Raw genomic sequence first — 18,949 nt, 5'->3', positions numbered from 1 at the left:
CCCGGAAGATCACTTTGCTCCAGAGATTCCCCCCCGATGTTAGCGTCAATAAGCAAAAGTTACTCAAGGGAAATGTTTTGCCATGTTAGAGGTAAAAACAAAACCCAATGTACTGTGTAAATCAAGGCCAAACAGTTGGCTTAGCTATAATTGTGATAATCCATGTGGTTTGTTAATGCACCTACATGTAATATACAAAAGAGAGATTACAAAAAAACACTCAAAAATGTTTTGTGTCATCAATAATCCAGTTTTAACAGCAGCAGTACAGTTATTGTTTGGAGAATGGGTGGGCTTAGATTGCACTGAATCTCTTTGGTACTTGTTCCCCCTACTGGTGGGTTGGAAAATAGGTGGGAATGATGAAAATAGGAAAGAAATAAAAAATGTTGTCTCTTCAGTTTAATTCAAATGTAGCAGAAAAAGATTAATTTAATTTAAATTATTATAGAGCGTCAATAATTTATTTGAGTAAAAGGAAAAAATATTGAGTTGTTTGACTTGACAAGATAAAAAAAAAAAAAATCATTGTTACATTAATGCACAATTTAAGTCAAAACTAATGCTGTGTTATGCCCTTTTTTGAAACTAAATTTCACAATTTGGTATTATACTTGACAAAGTCAAAAATACAAGGTATTGATTGAGGGTTTGATGGTGCTAGTATAATAAATACAAAATATATCCCATACCACAAGTGTATTGTCTTAAAAAACAAAACAATAAACTAGAACCATGCACAGATTATATCAATACGTATATGAAATATTACTATATCAACATGTATAAAACAATTCCCCGTTCCATGTATGAATAAACAAAACTGCCTAAAATTCCAAACATTTAAAATAAGACTTAACAAGATTTGATTTAATCATCTGATCTTAATGAATGTACTGATAGACTAACCTATTTGCTATAGCTGTGGGCTTTACCATGGTTCTTATAATCCCTTTACAATGACTTTTTACATAATACTGAAGCTTAAAGAATCACTTTCCACGATCTCTTTTCAGCACCCTTGCAGTTATGATTCTCTGCGCGACATTGAGAGCTGCGCTGGCATGGGTAGGAACATTAGGCTCAACCCCTGAAATATTCCACGGTCTCTCAGTGACTGCACTCAATACAAACTGATTTGGGATGGAAGCATACAAAACACTCTCCCCAATCTGGTAGGTTCCACTTGAGAGAGACCCGCCGGCCGTGGGTTCCCCAATGACAGTGGCCCGATTCAGGTCCTTCATAGTTCGGATGAGTACCTCAGCTGCTGACCCTGTCATATGACTAGTGAGGATATAGATCGCCTTGGCAGAGCCATACCTTTGACCCCTGACTTTGGGCAGGCTCATAACCACTGTAGTGTTCCCTGTGGTGCGGTCAAAAACAGTATAAAGATGCCGCAGAGGTTTTGCATCAAAGAAATAAGTGCACAGGTAAGGTATTGCAGTTGAATAGCCACCTGTGTTGTATCTCATGTCTAGGATAAGGGCATCTGTGTTGACTATTTTGCTCCACACCATCTTAACCAGCTGAGGTCCAGCAGCTTTTACCACCTCTATGTCTGCCATCATGTCAACTCGAAGATAGCCAACATTCCCTGGCAAAATTTCTGTTTTAAACAATGCATCAATCAGGTACCCTGCTTCCTCGGCAGTAGGAACCTTCGGGACATCGTGGAGTGACTCAGGCTCAATGTCAGAGTGGAAGACATGGAGGCGGTGATCCCCTGAAGTCTCCTGCAGGTCTGTCGTCAGCTGCGATGCTAAAGATTCAAAGTCAACTACAGATCGATACAACCCGTTGGCCCATTTACTTAAGAGCTCCTCGCTAGCCTCATGTGCCATTTCATGGAATGCATAGTGTTTTTCCAACTGTTCTCCTGTTTGGGCAATCAAGGATCTGAGCCCTTGGTGAAAGCCTGCAATCTCATACACGTGTTCCACAGCTTCCTCTGCAAGCACAATAGCATCTGGGACCACACCGCCTCCCAGCCAGTATTCCCCATTGTTGTCAAGAAAATTTATAAAAGGGACAGTAATTGTAATATCAGTTGGTTCGATTTGAAAAGTCTTGGAATGCATAAGGGTCCCAGAGGTGATTTCCCCAACGACTGTGCCAAAATGTAGGGACTGCATGAGGTAAGCAAACTCTTCTCCGACACTTGCTGTATAGTGGCTGGTTAATACATAAACCCCCCGAGTGGATCCATAGGATGGGCCTGTAATTTGGGACAGGGTGCTATATTCTGTTGTTGTGTTCTTGAATCTGTCGTACACTGTGAAAAACAGATGCCTTTGGGAAGTGTCCTGCAGATAGGAGAGTATGAGTGCTAGAGATGTAGACGATCCGCCGGTGTTATTGCGCAAATCGATTATGAGGTTACTTGTGTCTTCGAGGGGCTTCCACACACGTTCTGCAATAAGCTCTTCCAGTTTTGCTCCAGCGGACCACTCGACAAACGTATCAAAGCGGAGGTAGCCAGTGTTGTTTGGGAGTATTTCAACTGTGAATGTAGCATCCACTAGCTCCCTTAACAGTTCCTTGTCATCTGAAACACTGGAGACTTCGAGGGTGTCCTCTACTTCTGGAGGGACATCATCAGGCGTGTATTTGATGATCAGTCTCGAATCGTCAGACACACTCTGAAGGTTGTGGTTGAGCACGACTGCCAGGTCCCCCTCAGAACCTACAGAGAACAAGTCTACTGACTGCAGATGCTGAAGGAGAACTGGAACTCTGTCCGTGAAGGCATACCACCTTCTCATTACGTCAGAGATGCTCTGCACAACTTTTGGAATGGAGCGTCTTACTGCCAGAAGGGACTTTGATTTTGCAAAAGCCTCCTTGGCCGTGACACTTACGGTTGGAGAAACACCACTCACTTCCCAGCTCTTACCCGTGATCGGGTTGACTGATCTGGCAACAGGGACTGTTATATAAAAGTCTGATTGGGCGATCCTAATCTTTTGGACTTTAACTGACCCACCGGCAGTTCTTTCTCCAACAATAATGGCTCTCTTTAGGTTTTTTAACGTGTATGCCACAGCCTCGGCGGCCCCCACAGTGCGCCTACTGGTCAAAACAATCACATCTTTCTTCTCACCGTACTTTTTCCCAGCCTTTGACGGTTTTGTCCACAGTTCCTTGGTTGTATTTGAGGGCCTGTCATACACTGTGTCAATATGGATCAGGGGCTCACCGTCAGAGAAATAGGAGATGATGAAGGGAACTCCGGACAATTCTCCAGCCGTGCTGTACCGCAGATCAAAGATCAGCGAGGAGGTTTCAGCCACTCTGTCCCAGATGTTGTCCCGCAGCAAAGATCCAAGCTTCATCGACGTCTCCCGACCAATTATCCGATCAATCCGCAAATATCCGACATTGTTCTCCAGTATATCCAGCTTGACAGAGTTCCTCACCAGCCAGATCAGCTGCTCTACAGGAAGAGATGGCAGGGCCTGTGTCTGAAGTGGTACAAAATTGGGCTCATATGAAACGGTCAGTCGCGGATCGTTTAGTGCCCCTTGTACTCCGGCTGTGAGCACGGCAGCCAGGGTCTTCTTGTCAGAAATCTGCAGGATTTCTCCACTCTTCAGGGCTTGTTGGATGGCCTCCTGCATCCCTACCAGGTTCTCCGGAAAGCAGTAGTTTTGCATAAGAATCTTTGCCATCTCCATCACCAAAGCTGGCTGGAATGATGAATTGACCGGCTGCGTGCTGAGAAGAAGCATCAGTAGGAGAAATGATGTGCGAAGCTTCATTGCCAGTTTCTCCGTCATTGCTGATGGATGCAGAACCACAGTCGTCTGTCCAACTTCACTGTTTTTATATTTCAGAGACCATGGATTTTGTGGGAGGGAATGCTGTGATTTTATGTTGTCTTTTTTTGGACATCATCATCATCGTCATCATAAGAGGCTTTTGTCTCCAATAAACCTTTAATCGCTTTATCCGTGAGGCTTCATTCAGCCGACAATAACTTGCAAAATAATAAAAAAAAGGGGCGGGGGGCAAATGGGAGCCTCTGCACTTCTTTCCCTTCTCTGATAGCTACAAAATGCATATTTTTTATTGATTTGAATTTGTACACACATTTTCACACTAATAAAATATAACAATAAAAAAAAGATTAAATACATTTTTTCAAAATATGTCATTTGAAACAAACAACTAATTTCATCTGGTGTGACAGCTGAAACACATGTTCAGGACTGATGAAAAACTGATTAGAAACTCAAACTCCCGATCTGTCTGTTATGAAAGCTTACCGTGGTTTTATTTTGGTGCGATTGCTAGCTTTAGAGGTCACGTCTGGGTCACTGTACTGGTGACATGATTACACAGTTCATGGACACGTGGCAAAGCCTTCTTAAAAACATGCAGGATAAGATTTGGGTAAACACGCCCATTGGTTATATGAACAATAGGTTGAATGGAAAGCCTTATCTGGGATAAATCGTGAAGTAGCTATTTACTAATTCTCTTCAATGAAAGCTTGTTTTTCACAACTGTTTTTAATTCCTTTGCTTGTTTTCCCTATCCCCAGACATTCAAGCGAAGCAATATTATTTTCCATGTTTGGTGGATTTTTGGAATTTCCCTGCCAGAGCTATTTGTAGATAAATGTCCTTTTTGACTGGCTGTCATTTGATTTGAATGCTGCGCTTGAACCCATTAGTCAGAACATAATCGCTGGACCTGAGTCCAGGTTACTTTATAGTTCACCTTAATGTGCCCACACACTTCCTCAGCTAATCTTAGCCTCTTAGCTAATAATACCACCTCAACTCTTACACAAGCACCCACAATCTCCTTTGCCAGCACGTAGCACCCAAATTAAGACGACTCTAATTAGTCACACTTTCCCATGTCAAACATAAAGACATGCTGGCCTGGATGTCAAAATCATTTCTTGTATTACAGCAGCTAAGTGTAATCCCAAACTAGTTGACATGCTCTGCACAGATGTTATCAGTTGATTACATTCCATAGTGTCTGGAGTGTGAAAAGAAAGTTCATACGCATCTGTTGTTTTCTGTACTTCAAGCTCCCTTGTCTTAAAAGCTGAATGAATGAATATGAAAAATACATACATAAATCTTAATGTGTTTCATTTTTGTCTCTTGGTACAAAGGTAAATAAACCTTTAAATTGGAAGCTAAATTCTAAATTGGAAGCAACTAAATTTATGTGAATTGAAGGTGGAGCCAAAGCAGTTTTATTGTTGAAGTCGCTGCTTAGCCCGTAAGTATGAATAGAAATGTAAATATTCTATAAATAACAATTTCTGTGCGTGCATGTGTATGTGTGTGTACACACAGTATATAAATTAGTTTGACTAAAATCTGGCAAATTTTTACCTTTTCTTCTTTTAAAAATGTACTATTAAAGTGAACAGTTCATTTAGTAAAAATACAACGATGTGAAAAAAAAAAATCATATTTAAAATGCTTAAAATTTTCAGTTGAATTTATTTAATTTATGATTAATGCTACACTACCAGTCACTGTATATCAAATTACAGGGCACAGCTCACAAACATAGTTAAACTTTATTGGTAAAGCCTCTGTTACAGAATCTTGACACCATGAGACATAAAGCACAATAAAAACTCTCCAACACAAGCTGAACAGTGTTTATCTTTAGCAGCTTATTAGTAGTTTATCATATTGATTCTTCACATTTTTGGCTGTCACCAAATAGTGAATAACCTTATTAAACACTATATCAATCCACAATAACCTGCAGCCATATAAGCAAAACAATATATGATTTGCCGATCTATGCTAATTGTTCTGTACAAGTTGGCAGTGATGTGCAGCTATTTACAGACATCACTTGATCAACTGCATATTTGTATGAATATATTCCAGATTAAAAAAACAATAAATGAACAAATACCAGTTATAATGTACAGATTTACATGAAACTTACAAATATTCCGTCCCGCACCCATTGATTATAGTTTAACCATTTTGTGTCAAAAAAAACCCAAATATTAATAATGCGTGTACTGTAGTGTAGCATTTGTAGCTTTTAGCAACTTTTTGTAAAAGGAATAGTGTTTGATTATTAAGAGACAAATGTGTGAGCTTCTTTAAATTACCTTTTTACTTTTTTTTTGTAATTGTTGTCTTTTACCAACCACTTTCTTTTGTTTTACTTTATGAAGTACAATAAAAACACAGAGTGTACGTAGGCAAGGTAAATCAAATACATAATGTACATAAAAATAGAAGGAAATACATAAACCTTTGATTTTCTTCTGCATTGGTGCACCTAGCTGAGGTGGTTTAGACATTTTCTTTGGCTTTACAGATGGCTGCATGCCACATGAGAGTGTTTCAGTCTCCTCATCCGACTACCTGCAACCACACTCTGCCACCTTCATCTCCTCGTAAAGGTACCTGATGGTGAGGCGTCCGTTCTCCTGGTACATGACTGTGATGGGGTCCAGTTTGATGGGGACGCAGCACGCCATGTTGGCCTTCTTGGGGTCCCTGATGTTCATCAGCGTCTGGATGAGGGCGTGCTTGGACGGGGTCATTTCGTCCGTCAGAGGATGGTAGCACTGGCCGCGGCACTCGAAGGCGTCGTACTCTGGAGGTGCCACGATCCAGCTGTCCCAGCCAATGTCTTTGAAGTTGACCTTGAGCGAGGTGCGCTGGCAGTACTCTCTCTCTGCCCGTTTTCTCCTCCTATGCAGCTGCTGAACCTCCGGGATCTCGTTTGGAAGCCGGTCTCCTTTCTTCCAGTCGGCGCCGGAGTGCAAGATAGTTTCCTCCTCATGGAGAATCATCTCTCTCAGCTCCTTCTTGGCCTCCCACCTCTTGCTGCCCAGGTCGTCTGAGAAGACGATCAGAGCTGCGGACGTGTTGTCCCCGATGGACACGCTCATGTTAAAACAGCCTCCGTCTCCGCCCTTTGAGGTTCTGCAGTTCTTCTTGTCCACCACTACGTCCAGGGCGGTGGCTCCACGTCCCACCCCGATGTAGCTCTGAATGGCCGTGGTCACATCCAGGGTCTCCCACACGCCCTGGCTGCCCTTCACTTCTTTGCCCACCAGAAGCTGCTGCTTGGTGCGTGTGAAGTTGCCGTGATCCACCTCGTAGACTTTGACGGTGGCCTTGAAATCACCTGAGCTGGCCTCCGACCTGAGGTCTGGTTGGAAGAAGAGCTGCAGCTCAGCCGCAGTGATCTTCTCGTGGCTGGGGATGCTGATGTTGAAATGCAGCCTGTGTGTTGTCTTTGTGCCATTGGTGGCACAGAGGAAGATGTCTGTCGGTGCGATAGAAAGAACAACAGCTGAGACTGGATAGCCAAAAAGACACACAAACCCTCCGTGTAGGTCAGCAGCTGATGCTAACTAGCTTTCATTTCACACTTGAATAATTACTTGTTTATAGCTTCTGCAACTTTGTCCAAAATCACAGGTTTCTTTCAGACAAAGAATCAAAAATCTAAATTTAAGTCAGCCAGCTGTGAAAAGCGAAACATAAAGAAACAATTTTGCTATTTATTTGTGCTTATTGAACATTAACCCAAAAAGTCCATTATCCCAAATTTCCCCCAAAATTCCCAACAAAGTAAAAAATAAATAAAAAAAATCCCAGCAGTGCTTCTGAAAACACCAGTTTCTATCAGTTTTAAAGGAATAAATATATAGTTGCAATATCACTTAAATCCATTAGAAGCTACTTTTTAAACAATATAAGAGATAATTCCAAATCTTAACATGGTTTCTTCTTCTTGCACTCTGTACCTTGAACAGTGAAGCTTCGTATGACATCAGACTGTGGAATGGCCGAGCTGTCCGAGGCGTACTTGTCGTAAAGCTCCATCATAAACTGAGGGGGGTCGATCTTGCTGTGCTCCTGGGGAACATCTGACAGGTTGAGTTTCCTCAGAAAGCCCTCCTTCATGGTTCCCAGAAGGTTCTCCATCCTGGCCTCATTGTCCTCTTCCTCCAGCAGGTCCTCCTCCGACAGCTGGGAGTAGAGCTCCTCGCGCTCCTTGCTCTGGATGTCGTTGTCACTGAGCGGCTTGCAGGTGCAGGAGCCCGTGGAAACCAGCAGACTCAAACACACCTGGAACAGGAACGACCTGGAGCTCTGCATTTCGAAGCAGGTTGCCTTTGGAGACGCGTAGTTGGCACAAACTTTACCTTCTTCCCGGCCTGAAAACAGACTTTGCGGTGGCAAGGTTTGAAAATGGCGATCCTCAACGCAAGGACCACTGTCCTCATGTCCGCTCCCATGCTCCCACAGTAAACAGGGGGACTCGTGTCATCCAAAATAGTGGCTTGGTCGTGCTTATCGCTGCCAATGATGCCTTTCTTTAAGCTCTGTTATCAGCAGAGGGCTGGCTGCTAATGAACACACTGTAAACATTCGGCCGCGATAATGAGGGAAACTGCGTGTGTGGTTACTGACAAGCGGACAAATCCGCAAAAGTCCCCCTTTTTTCCCAGCTTTGGTGGTGAACATGTGGAGGCTCGTGGAAGCGAACGTAAACAGATCAACTCACTGCATTTCCCTTCGCCATAAGTGTTACATACATCCCATGGGTTGGCTGTGTTTACTAACTGATCACGGTGCTTTGTGGGTCACGCATGTTTCAAATTCCGAAATGGTCGGAATACTAATGCCTCTGATGCTTCTGAAGGTATTGATGAGGCTCTTGACAAAAACCTTTCCAAACCTGCTGACTTATCTCATGTGTCCGTGCGGTTTGGAGCCTATGAAAAGTGTTTGGGAAGAGGAGGCAAAATCTGGAAGGGGATTGGATGAGTCGCATCTCTGTTAAAACTGACTGGTGGAAGCACACCAATCAGTTTTATGAAGTTTTATTAAGAGTCAGTTCAGTCAAGAGCCGATAGCTTAAGGTTGACTATTAGCACATAGTTGGTTAGGCCTTGTTTCGATTTAACTTAGACACTCCACCCCATCCAGATAACAGGAAAACCGTGCTAGTCTATTTACCGTCAGCAGCAGCTGTCCACTGTTTTCTTTTAATAGCAACTGAGAGGAAGCTGATGAAAATTGAAAGGAAGCTCAAGAATGACTGAAAGCGACTGGAATTGGGCAAGATAGACGAGTCTGACAGTGTTACTGTTCCAAATAAATCACTAATGAAAGACTTGAGGATTCATAAGCTTCTTCACAGAGAGGTTTGGCAGCGCCTCTGTGTGGATGGCTGGAACAGCTGGAGAAAATGTCTGAAGATGACCAATTGAATAAAGTGCAAATGATCTTAAATTATGATTTCAGATACTGTGCTCAGTATTCAACATTAACTGAAACTAAAAATTGCACATCATACAGAATTAAATGTAAATATTGTCACTTCAGAGTTTTAAGACTGGTTATTTGGTGGTGGAATATTATCCTCAGTGGGGCAGAACACCCACAGCTTCTACGCACAGGACGGATGTGTTGTTTCCTCTTTTGCGCTAATCACAGTCACTTTCAAACAGTCACTGACACGGGTGTCACCCAGTGGTCCTGTTTGTGTATGAGTCTGTGCCAGAAACTAAGTAGAGGCAGTTGTAGCCAAAAATAGAAGGCATGTTTGCAACATGACACATGGAGTGCACGTTTTGCTGCTTTTGGCTCATGTGTGAAAAGCAACTGGTGGGAGTACTGGAGTACTGGAATATGGAATACATGGAATGTGTAAAATCTAAGTGACTCACACAACTGCAAAATGAGCCTCGATAACGATAACTGTGTCCTGTATGGACGATGATGGGGGAGTCTGGTCGTTTATTATTCGGAGGGATTCTCAGCACAAACACAGTTCAGTGTGTTTGGGGACGTTGTCCTGAGTATGAGGCCAGTCTTGACCTTTCTCTTTCACCAACAATGAAGAGAGTGATTGGGGGCTCAGCTTGTTTGTTTCTTAGACAACCCCCCCCCCCCCCCCCCCCACAGCTCTAAGCAATGTGTCCAAACCTAAAGGGTGCAGAAGAGAGACCAGAGGAAAGCAGTCCATTCAAAGGAAAAGCAAATGTGATAAGCTAAAGAACAAAATTCTACATTTATTGATATAAAAATAATTTTGGAACGCAGCTTATAGAGAGATAAAGGAGTACACATTAGCGATGCTCCTTTCAGAGGTTAGACTCTCTCAGAAATAATCCTAATTACTGAATGTAGGGTAAATATTTATGACGTTTACAAATTTAACAGATGATCCCGAACACAATAAAAGCAGATCGTCACTTCAGAACAACTAGCCAAAATAACAAGCAGTGAATATATTACAAAAACAAACAAACAAAGAAAAAAAAAGCCATGTTTTTTGACAATATGTACAGTATAGTTATATTTCTTACCTGTCTTAACACTATGTTTACAGAAAATACGTTAAGTCACACATTTTTATCAGTATTGTAATAGTTATATCTGTCATTCTCCTTTACCGTGTTTAGATAAAAAAAAATAAAGGTACATGAAAACAGCAATAAATGTACAGAAGTAATAAAGTAGAGCCACAGGAAGAACGCAAACTCATAACACATTCCATACGATGCACAGCAGGGGGCAGCAACGCGCCATTTTAGCGCTATGGCTGCAACACGCTGCTGAGAGTCGCCACTAAATGGTTGTAATACACCAAAATACCCAGTAGGTGTCACTCTTGACTAGTAAACACATTATTGTCGGCGAAAGCCTTTCGCCCCCTCGTCTCCTTTGTTAGCAAAACCACAGTATTTACGAGACAAAATTATTACTGTTGGATGCGAAAGCACTGCCGTGTTGTCTCCATCATCCTGATAAACTTGTGAGTAAGTAAAGAAAGGAAGAAAATAAACAGCGCAGAGTAGCGGGTTTCATGAGTGTGAATAATTCCAAAACTCAGCTCAAGTCCAAACTAAGAACAGGAAAATTCACATTTCATCTTCATGTAAATCAGCATTTAATCCGTCACTTTATAAAAGTGACAAAGGCAACAGACACGGTGATTAGCCTGTAAGAGTAATTTGAACTCCTGTGAGGTCCAGCTTGTCCAAGGGAGGGAAAGGGAAAACCTGATATCATAACATACGACAGGTTGGATTCACGCGCATGCAGAATACGTCAAGAAAATGTTTGGTAGAGGCGGCAAATGTGCGAGGTTCTCTGTCAGCTCTCAGTTAAGTTCTCAGCAGAGGTTCATCACTTTATCCCTAAAAGTCTGAGTCTCACACTCTCTTCTTCTCTTCTCCTTCGGTGCAGCATTACCGACAAGCGCACGTGTCCACGGACATGCCGGGGTAAACCTTCAGCACCAGGTTCCTGTCGGGGTCTAGGAAGAGGACGCTGAGGGGGCTCATCTTCTCCGGGACGCAGCACGGCTCCGGGATGCCGGGGATGATGCCCACAGCTCTGACGATGCTCTGGATGGTGGCGTGATTAGACGGTCGGACCACCTGAGGAAACCGGTGGCAGCAGTGAGTGATGACTTTTTTTTAAAAAAAAATAATATTTAAATTTATTTAAATTTATTTTTAATTTTTATGAAGCGTTTTATGTATAGATAAAAGGAATGTGTCGAAAGAAAGAAAAAAGTCTTGAACTCTGGCTACAAAAACACATCTTTGTGTCAGAAAGAAGTCAGTCAAAATGAAAATCACATCCCTCTTTTGGTAAACATCTGCTCCACTGACTTTTTTTTTTGCTTGCTATTTTTGTACTTTTTATGGCGATCTCCGAACAGGTAGTAAAAATTGTAATTTATCACACACAAACCAAATGCTTTGTTGAAATGAGCCACAGGAGCGTAGATGCTTGCTTAGCACAATGTTAGCTAGCACGCTAACATCATGACAACTCTTCTGCTACGGGTGTAAATGCTGCTCTTTCCGCATGTCTTCACTTGACTTTTGGACCGTCTTGACAGTGAACGCTGCATACTTCTCAGAGAGAGCGTGCAACTATGTGATTTGCCTTGTGCGGTTATGGATACATTTGTGTTTGTTTAGTTAATTTAATGGGGGCGTGTTTCATCAGACTACGGCCATTTTAGCACACAGTGTGTGATTTCATTTCCGCTCGTTTACTTCGGTGAACTCACCTTGGGGATTGGGAATCCACATGTCCCGCTGCAGTAGTACGCATCAAAGGCCTTCGGCGCCAGCACCCACTCGCTCCAGCCGATGTCGGCAAAGTCCACCCTGAGGTAGCGGCGGGAGCAGACCCTGGGCTCGCTCCACTGCCTCCTCCGGGCCTTTTTCATAGTCCTCTCGTCGAAGCTCAGGACCTGTGGCTTCGCCAGGCCCTCGCTGTTCTCTTGGCCCTGCTTCCGGCCTTTCGCCGCTGCTTTGGCTTTAGCTGGAAAGTACGTGTTCTGCCACAGCTCGTGATTCTTCAGGGAGTTGTAATGCACCTCCGGAATGTCGTTGGTTTGGATCTGAAGCCCGAGTTCCCGCCGGATTCTCGAGGCCGGCGCCGGGGACAAAGCATCGTCTGCGACGGGGATGGAGCCGTAGCGTTGGAGGGATGCAGCCACACTGTTGGGCTCGTCTATTGCCTGGTCGTCGGCGTACACCAGGATGTACGGCAGGCTGGCTGAGGAGAGACCCTCCTGGGTGTTGGGAGTCCTCTGAGTTGACCCCGAGCCTGGATCAACCTCCACGGTGACCACGTACTCGCCGTTGTCCCGGGCTCGTCTCAGCAGCGATGTTACATCCCTGGTTTGCCAGGAGCCTCTCTTGTGAGGCGCCACAGTGATGTTTCCCAGCACCGTCGTAAAAGAAGAAGAAGAAGAAGCAGAAGCGCGGAAGAGAAGCTGAGGTGACGGAGGGTAGGGATGCTGCTGACGGGGTCGTCGGAAACGCCACGACCGCTGGTGGTGGCGAGGTCGCTTGTACAGGAAGTGAATGGAGGCGGAGAGGATGAGCTCTGATTCCTGGATGCTGGACAGGTTGAACTGGAGCACATCTTTGCCGTGCAAGACTCCTTTGAGGGAGACAAGGCACAAGTTAGAATTCTCCTATCAACTTTATCAGACTTTGTCAGTCTTTTCTAACAGTAAAGATGAGTCTCCTGCCTGCCACTAACTCACCAGATATGACAAGTTCAGCTTTTATTTCTTTGGCCTGGTCCATTTTTTTCAGGCATTTCTGGAAATCAGTCCATTGCAGTGACACAAAGGGCTACTATACCTCACTGACAAATCTCTTTGGTTAACAACCTGTTATACAGTTGGCAGTTTAATTTAGCTGAAACATGATGAAATGGATATTTTCAACTGACAGAGACTGAATGAACGACTGGCTGTTTGAATGTCTCCAGATATGGGACGATGACTAGTGCTGTGTGTGTATGTATCTCTAGCCTGCAATGAAAAAAATTGAAAATAAAAAAAAGTGCTCTATTTGTGCGCTAAAGTGTGCTGTTTGAAGACCAGGCCTTTGTGATGTCACCCAGGCCGGCATTTCTAGCACAGGAACTTCTTCTAGGTGAGGGACAACAGCTGATTCCAGGTGTTCCTCCCTCTGACTCCACCTCACAGCCACCTTCATTTTGAGGCCCTTCTGAACGCAAGGAAGCATCAGATTTAACAGGAAACTGAAACTGAGATATTTTGCTGGAGGTTGTAAACAGAGGGCAAAGTGTGCTACTGTTTTGGAGGTTTTTTTTTTAAGATTCATTGTGCAAGGCTGCTCCACAGAGGTCTAGGATAAAGGATGAAGCTCTGAAAACAGGTATATTACAGGACCGGTAGGTTAATAAAACGTTCTTCCAACCTCTCTTCCCCTCCAGATTATCAAAATGGCCTGGAGAAAATATGTTAAGAAAAGATGGATCATGGACGCAGATGTATGAGCCGCCGCTTTGAGCTCCCCCCCTCCCGTCTCGCCTCTTTTATCTCCTCTATCACCTCGACACGGCCCCGCTGAAGCAAAAAGAAAAAAAGAAAAAACAGCATCCCACAAATCTCGCTCAACACATCTGACTGACATAAGCAGCCGCCGCTGCTTATGGTATGGAATATATTTAACTTCAAATGGCTGCCTCACGCATGACCCGCCAGCCTCATCCTAGATGGCTATCACGGCCAGGTTCAGCCTCGTCTCCCACACTTCCTCCGCAGCCAGACAAGGCAAGACAAACAGCGGACGGCTCGGCTCGGCTTGGCTCGGCTCGTCATGCTCATATGGAAATGCTTAGCAGAGGAAGAGCTCCTCTGAGGCTGCTCCACCGCACGCTCGCTGTTCTGATCACACAAGCTCTTGTCTTACACCCCGAAAAGCCGCGACCGCTACCGGATAACTAACGCCGGCGGAGACTCCGCGCGGCCCGGGTCACTAAATCACAACACTGACGGAGGCCGGAGGGACCGCGTCTGGTCCCAAAGTGACACGAGAGCTGCAAGTCTGATTGATTCAACACCTGCGTCTCAGGATATTACGGGGAGGTCGGGCTGATGATGAGATTAGGAGGATGACATCATGGGAGTCTTTGTGTGCGGTTTGGATAGCGTTGGACTGCTTGTGTTATGTTCATCCGCGATAATATTTCACTTTATGAAAGGAGCGGCTCGGACCACAGCGGAAGACAAACAAACCGACATAAATGAGATTTCGTGAGATATTTCATTTCGTAAAAAAAAAAAAAAAAGTGGTCTTCAAGGTAGAGCTGCACATTATGCAACACAGTTGAGGCTGCAGCATCACTTCATACAGCGCCACCCAGTAGCTGGAGGTTTTAACAAGTTTATCTTCAACTTTATGAAACACGGCGAACAGTTAACGGATGTGTTGCCAGTGGTTAGTAGAAGACCTTTAAAGTTAAATATCTATATTTCAGTAAGATTATGTGAGCAATATAATAATATAATATAAAATGGTGACAGTATAAAATAAAAGAAGATATAGATATAATGGTAATATTTAAAATGTTCAGCTGTCTTTTTCAAGCCTGAAGAGAAGTAAAAACACCTCTGAAAAAATATCTTGAAGTTGTCATAATTCATAAAAGGGATTGAGTTTAAGGAATTCATATTGGAATTCAAGTGGTGACCGTTTTGGACTTTTCATAAAAAAACAAAAATATACATAAAAAATATTTCTTGATTTTCTTATCTAGTCTGATTGAAAAGCATGGTAAGTGTCAAGTTTCTGCAAATATCACACTCGCTAAAAACTAAAGTCTGTCGCACAAAGAGAATAATGAACCGCCAATCCACATCAAGCAACAACAGCGTTGTGCTCGCTGCTCTCAGGTGCAGCGCGGACACTCACTCGACGCAGCCTTGAAGCTCCTCACGGTGTTGCCGTCCGTCTGCGGGCTCTGCGGCTCCTCGCTGTACCTCTCGAACACTTTGAACATGCTGATGGAGACCATGTCCCGCGCCGCGCCGTCCCGCGCAAAGACGCGCTCCTCTGCGCCGTCGCCCGCCTGGCGCGCGGCTCCGCCGAGCTCCTCGGGCGCCGCTCGAGTCAGGAACAGCAGCGCGTTCAGAGCGCACAGAACGACTCTGATGGCCATGGTGAAGTCAGACGGAACTGAGTAAAAGCGATGAAATGAAATAAAAATAAAAATGCTGGTGGCGTTTCCGGTTATTGATTGGTGTTCAGCTTCTGGCTGGCTGCGCTCATCCAGGCTGGAGGCGGGTTGCAGGTCTTCCCTGTCGGAGCGGCGCACCACGGCTCTCCGTCCACAGCTGTTTCATTAATAGGAGGAGACTTGAAGCCCCGCTGCTGGATGACTGATGGTGACGCCGAGCGCGCAGCCAACGGGAGTCACGCACGCTGCACACACACACACACACACACACACACACACACACACACACACACACACACACACACACACACACACACACACACTTTCGTACGTTCTTTCCTTCTTTATTGGAAAAAAATAATTGATGCAGTTGCTTTGGCTGTTGAATTATTTGATGAAAAGGTATTAAGGGTTCATACTCAGTTCTTAATTGTTTGCTGCTCCAACTAAACACCAAAACAAAAAAAAAACAACAACAACAAATTACAAATTCTGTGTAGCTCCATGAAAGATCACATTTAGCCCTGTGTTAACAGTCTTTCACCAAAATACCATCCTCACTTTCTGCTAAAAATAAAATTCCTGTTATGTTTTCCACATATTTAGAAGAGAACAACAACAGGACAATCTCATGATGAGCAGCCTGTGGGAAGTGTTGTCACTTAAGAGATATTAATGTCCTCTGTGACATCACGAAGGGCTGATTTGACGATGGCACAGAGTTCTAGAGCGAATAAGATAAGCCAAGGCCCTGCTTTCCCTAACAGCCAGTGAGTTCACTGACTCGTAGAGACACACAGTTGTTAGAACACACTGGTATGATGAATTTTGAATGAAGTTGGACCTTTAAATCTCTGTCCACTCTCATCACTCACTCAGACCCCCTGTCTTTATCTTTCATGACTTTGCCCAGGAAGGAAAGAAATACTGGTTTTCACTCACGAAACCATTTTATTAATTAACCAGGCAAGCTTAATAAATCAGCCCAGTAATTTCATTTTGAAAAGCCTACACTCAGCCAGGCGACCCAATCTACATTCTGCTTGTTAATTTCTTATCATTGTTTAATTAAGAGCATTTTCTAAATGGGCCCGTTCAAGCTAAAAGTCATTAGGAAATGATCATGAGCATTGAACTTACAAATTGCGACATTTCACATTGAGTTCAGATATTTAATTAGCAAAAAGCAGAAAGAAACATTATGGGGGACAAATTAAAACCCCAGATGAAGAGAGTCCAGTGACCCTGAAAACGTTGGGAGTGACTGAACGAGTAGAGTCGTCCTCAAGGTCTCCTCTGCCACGGAGCAGCACAATAGCTTCCCTGTGAGGGCGACGGCAGCATGCTCGGGCCACCGCAGGTCAGACAGCCATTAAAATCCCCTCCAGCCATCACAACGGGCTCTTTGACACCAGTTTGTCCCACATCAGAGACCCAGAGGTCCCCCTTCACTAAAACCGCTGTGTTTAACAAAAAAAAAGGAAAAAAAGAGGTTGAGCTAATTCAGTGCTGCGAGGGCCTGATAGCATCAGTCTCCTCCCAGGGGAGCTATCAAACGCTGCTATCACTCAGCATCGGGGTCTCTAATTGGCTGCAACGGGGTTAGAAAAACCCATGTGGCTCCTCTGGAGTCGCTTTGGATGGCTTCACTTTGCCTCACGTTCCCAGTTAAAAGGCACTGAGAGCCGCCGTGTTTTCTCACTTGACTCACTCAGCTTCTGATCCTGGGAATGTTGTTCCGTCCCAGGAACCGAGATTCCAAGATTTGACTTCCAAACAGACCCCCGAGGGTTGTGTAACTTTGTTAAAGGAAGCGCCCTGGGCGCTCGCTGGTGCCACAGAGGACACGGTGGGCAACCATGGCCAAGACTGCAGCTCGCTTGCTCCCCTCTGCTGCTTTAGAGGCACGGCAGCGGCAGCCTTTTCCTCGCCGTGACCCAGCAGGCGGCAGGGAACCTGGTGGCAGACCGGAGATAAAAATAAAAAATAAAATAAAAAGTGAGTCATTTTGGACACATTAGTATTTCTGCTGTGAAATTTCACATTTGTTGCAACAAGTTTTCCTCCTCATTGGACCATCAAATTCAAATCAGTTCAAAGCCATTCGTAAAACCTATTCATTTTTTTTTTTTACATTTTATGCGCGGTGCTCAGCGGTCAGCGGCGGGAAATCAGACACGAAAGCGGGACGTGGCCGAGCTCTGCGGCTTCCTGTTTCTGGCATGGCGGCACATTCCACAGCTGACGGGAGCCATTGGCCCGTCACGTCGCACCCCGTGGCCACTGAGGGTACTGCGGCTTTTCGCATGGGATTCTCACAGTGTTCGCACTGTTCTGGGATGGACCCCAGAAACCTTTTCTTTTTACTGGCTGTTTACATTTGCACGCATGCCTGAGAATCACAGGGGCATCATTGAGCTTTTTTGGCCACATCAGACTTTATTGAAAAACGGGCTGTTGTTTAAAATCGTACCGACTTGTTGTCAATAGTAAAGTCACGACGTCTCGGATGACCCCTGCAGTGTAATTTGCAGACGCTTCGATGATACAGAGAAGGAAGAGATCCAAACCACAACAGAAAAGAGGCACTTTAAATGGTTTCTGTTGGTTTGCCTCATTGTTTACATTCAAGAATGCATGCTTAGTTATTGGATATTATCGTAAGACAAAAAATAATCATAAACATATCATAAGACTTTGAGCTGATTGTTGGTATTATTAGTAGCAGTTGTCCATATGTCCTGACCTAATTCTGATCTTGACTAGTTGCAGCCACAAATGGTCATTTCAAAATGTATGGAAACCTTTTATAAAACACTCCATGGTTCAGTCCGGCTTTTCCGCAAAGTTTCAGTTCGGTTCACGTTGTCTTAGAGTCCCTCTTCTTTTGAATAATGACTTTGAGGTTGTAAAAGTTTATTTTCAGTTACTTGATGAGCCCTGTTAGTGATGAAGATGAATTCAGCCAATCGAGCACTAATGAAAAGTTGCTGAGAATGTGAACGGTGATCATGAAAGTAAGGCGTTGAAGTGGAAAATTCTAATTTCCTCATCTCAAACAGTGTATTGAAACAGAAGCTGACAACGTGGACTTTTTGTTCGGCGTCACCTTGGTCTCATGATGTTAAAATGTGAACAGGTTGAACATGAAGCTGCTTCAATACAAACTGTCCTTGCACCAGAATGTCTAGACGTCATCGCCGATAATTCAAACACTTGTTATGCAACAAGCACTGAGACACTGAACAGTTGGACCTGTGCATTTAAAAATGTACCTGCAAAGGGCAATGTTCATTTTAGCTGCATTCTGAATTTTCATCCAATGGCTGAATAACTTTTTTTTCTGTCGTTAGTGTGTATCAGTGTGAGCTGACGCGTCTCACCGTGTGTTTTTTCCTGCCGGATGGTCGGAGAGAAACTCCAACTCTCAGTCTGGCTTGACTGCAAGTAGC

The 18,949-nt window shown here is 44.1% G+C and overlaps 3 protein-coding genes across 4 annotated transcripts; all 3 read right to left on the bottom strand.

Annotated features, from left to right (window-relative positions):
• Positions 1 to 745: 745 nt before the first annotated feature.
• Positions 746 to 3,735, bottom strand: irbpl (interphotoreceptor retinoid-binding protein like). Its single transcript, XM_076034718.1, has one exon. It carries the CDS (start codon positions 3,732 to 3,734, stop codon positions 993 to 995), a length of 2,742 nt encoding a protein of 913 aa, XP_075890833.1. The 5' UTR covers position 3,735; the 3' UTR covers positions 746 to 992.
• A 1,800-nt stretch (positions 3,736 to 5,535) lies between these two features.
• gdf2 (growth differentiation factor 2) lies at positions 5,536 to 8,329 on the bottom strand. Of its 2 annotated transcripts, XM_076034717.1 has the most exons (3): positions 8,168 to 8,329; positions 7,766 to 8,090; positions 5,536 to 7,281 (listed from the first exon to the last, which is right to left on the bottom strand). In XM_076034717.1, the coding sequence occupies exons 1-3, from the start codon at positions 8,258 to 8,260 to the stop codon at positions 6,365 to 6,367; spliced, it is 1,335 nt and encodes a 444-aa protein (XP_075890832.1). In that variant the 5' UTR covers positions 8,261 to 8,329; the 3' UTR covers positions 5,536 to 6,364. The 2 variants fall into 2 exon arrangements, with proteins under 2 accessions (XP_075890832.1, XP_075890831.1); XM_076034716.1 differs by having other exon boundaries at positions 7,766 to 8,259.
• A 1,674-nt stretch (positions 8,330 to 10,003) lies between these two features.
• On the bottom strand, positions 10,004 to 15,684 carry gdf10b (growth differentiation factor 10b). Its single transcript, XM_076034715.1, has 3 exons — positions 15,233 to 15,684; positions 12,061 to 12,944; positions 10,004 to 11,416 (listed from the first exon to the last, which is right to left on the bottom strand). The coding sequence occupies exons 1-3, from the start codon at positions 15,477 to 15,479 to the stop codon at positions 11,225 to 11,227; spliced, it is 1,323 nt and encodes a 440-aa protein (XP_075890830.1). The 5' UTR covers positions 15,480 to 15,684; the 3' UTR covers positions 10,004 to 11,224.
• Positions 15,685 to 18,949: the final 3,265 nt, after the last annotated feature.

The sequence above is a fragment of the Nelusetta ayraudi genome, unplaced genomic scaffold (assembly GCF_046127955.1).
Source record: "Nelusetta ayraudi isolate G7.1 ecotype Tasmania unplaced genomic scaffold, CSIRO-AGI_Nayr_v1 ptg000042l, whole genome shotgun sequence".
Lineage (NCBI taxonomy): Eukaryota > Metazoa > Chordata > Actinopteri > Tetraodontiformes > Monacanthidae > Nelusetta > Nelusetta ayraudi.
The sequence above is the reverse complement of the archived record's forward strand: the minus strand, read 5'-3'. Positions and strand labels throughout refer to the sequence as shown.

Coding starts and splice junctions, on each gene's coding strand:
- gdf10b (XM_076034715.1), bottom strand. CDS start 15,479: ATGGCCATCAGAGTCGTTCTGTGCGCTCTGAACGCGCTGCTGTTCCTG. Junction 12,945..15,232: donor GAGCTTCAAGGCTGCGTCGA/GTGAGTGTCCGC, acceptor TCTCCCTCAAAG/GAGTCTTGCACGGCAAAGAT. Junction 11,417..12,060: donor GTGGATTCCCAATCCCCAAG/GTGAGTTCACCG, acceptor CGGTTTCCTCAG/GTGGTCCGACCGTCTAATCA.
- irbpl (XM_076034718.1), bottom strand. CDS start 3,734: ATGCTTCTTCTCAGCACGCAGCCGGTCAATTCATCATTCCAGCCAGCT.
- gdf2 (XM_076034717.1), bottom strand. CDS start 8,260: ATGGGAGCGGACATGAGGACAGTGGTCCTTGCGTTGAGGATCGCCATT. Junction 8,091..8,167: donor GTTTTCAGGCCGGGAAGAAG/GTAAAGTTTGTG, acceptor TTCCTGTTCCAG/GTGTGTTTGAGTCTGCTGGT. Junction 7,282..7,765: donor ACGAAGCTTCACTGTTCAAG/GTACAGAGTGCA, acceptor TCGCACCGACAG/ACATCTTCCTCTGTGCCACC.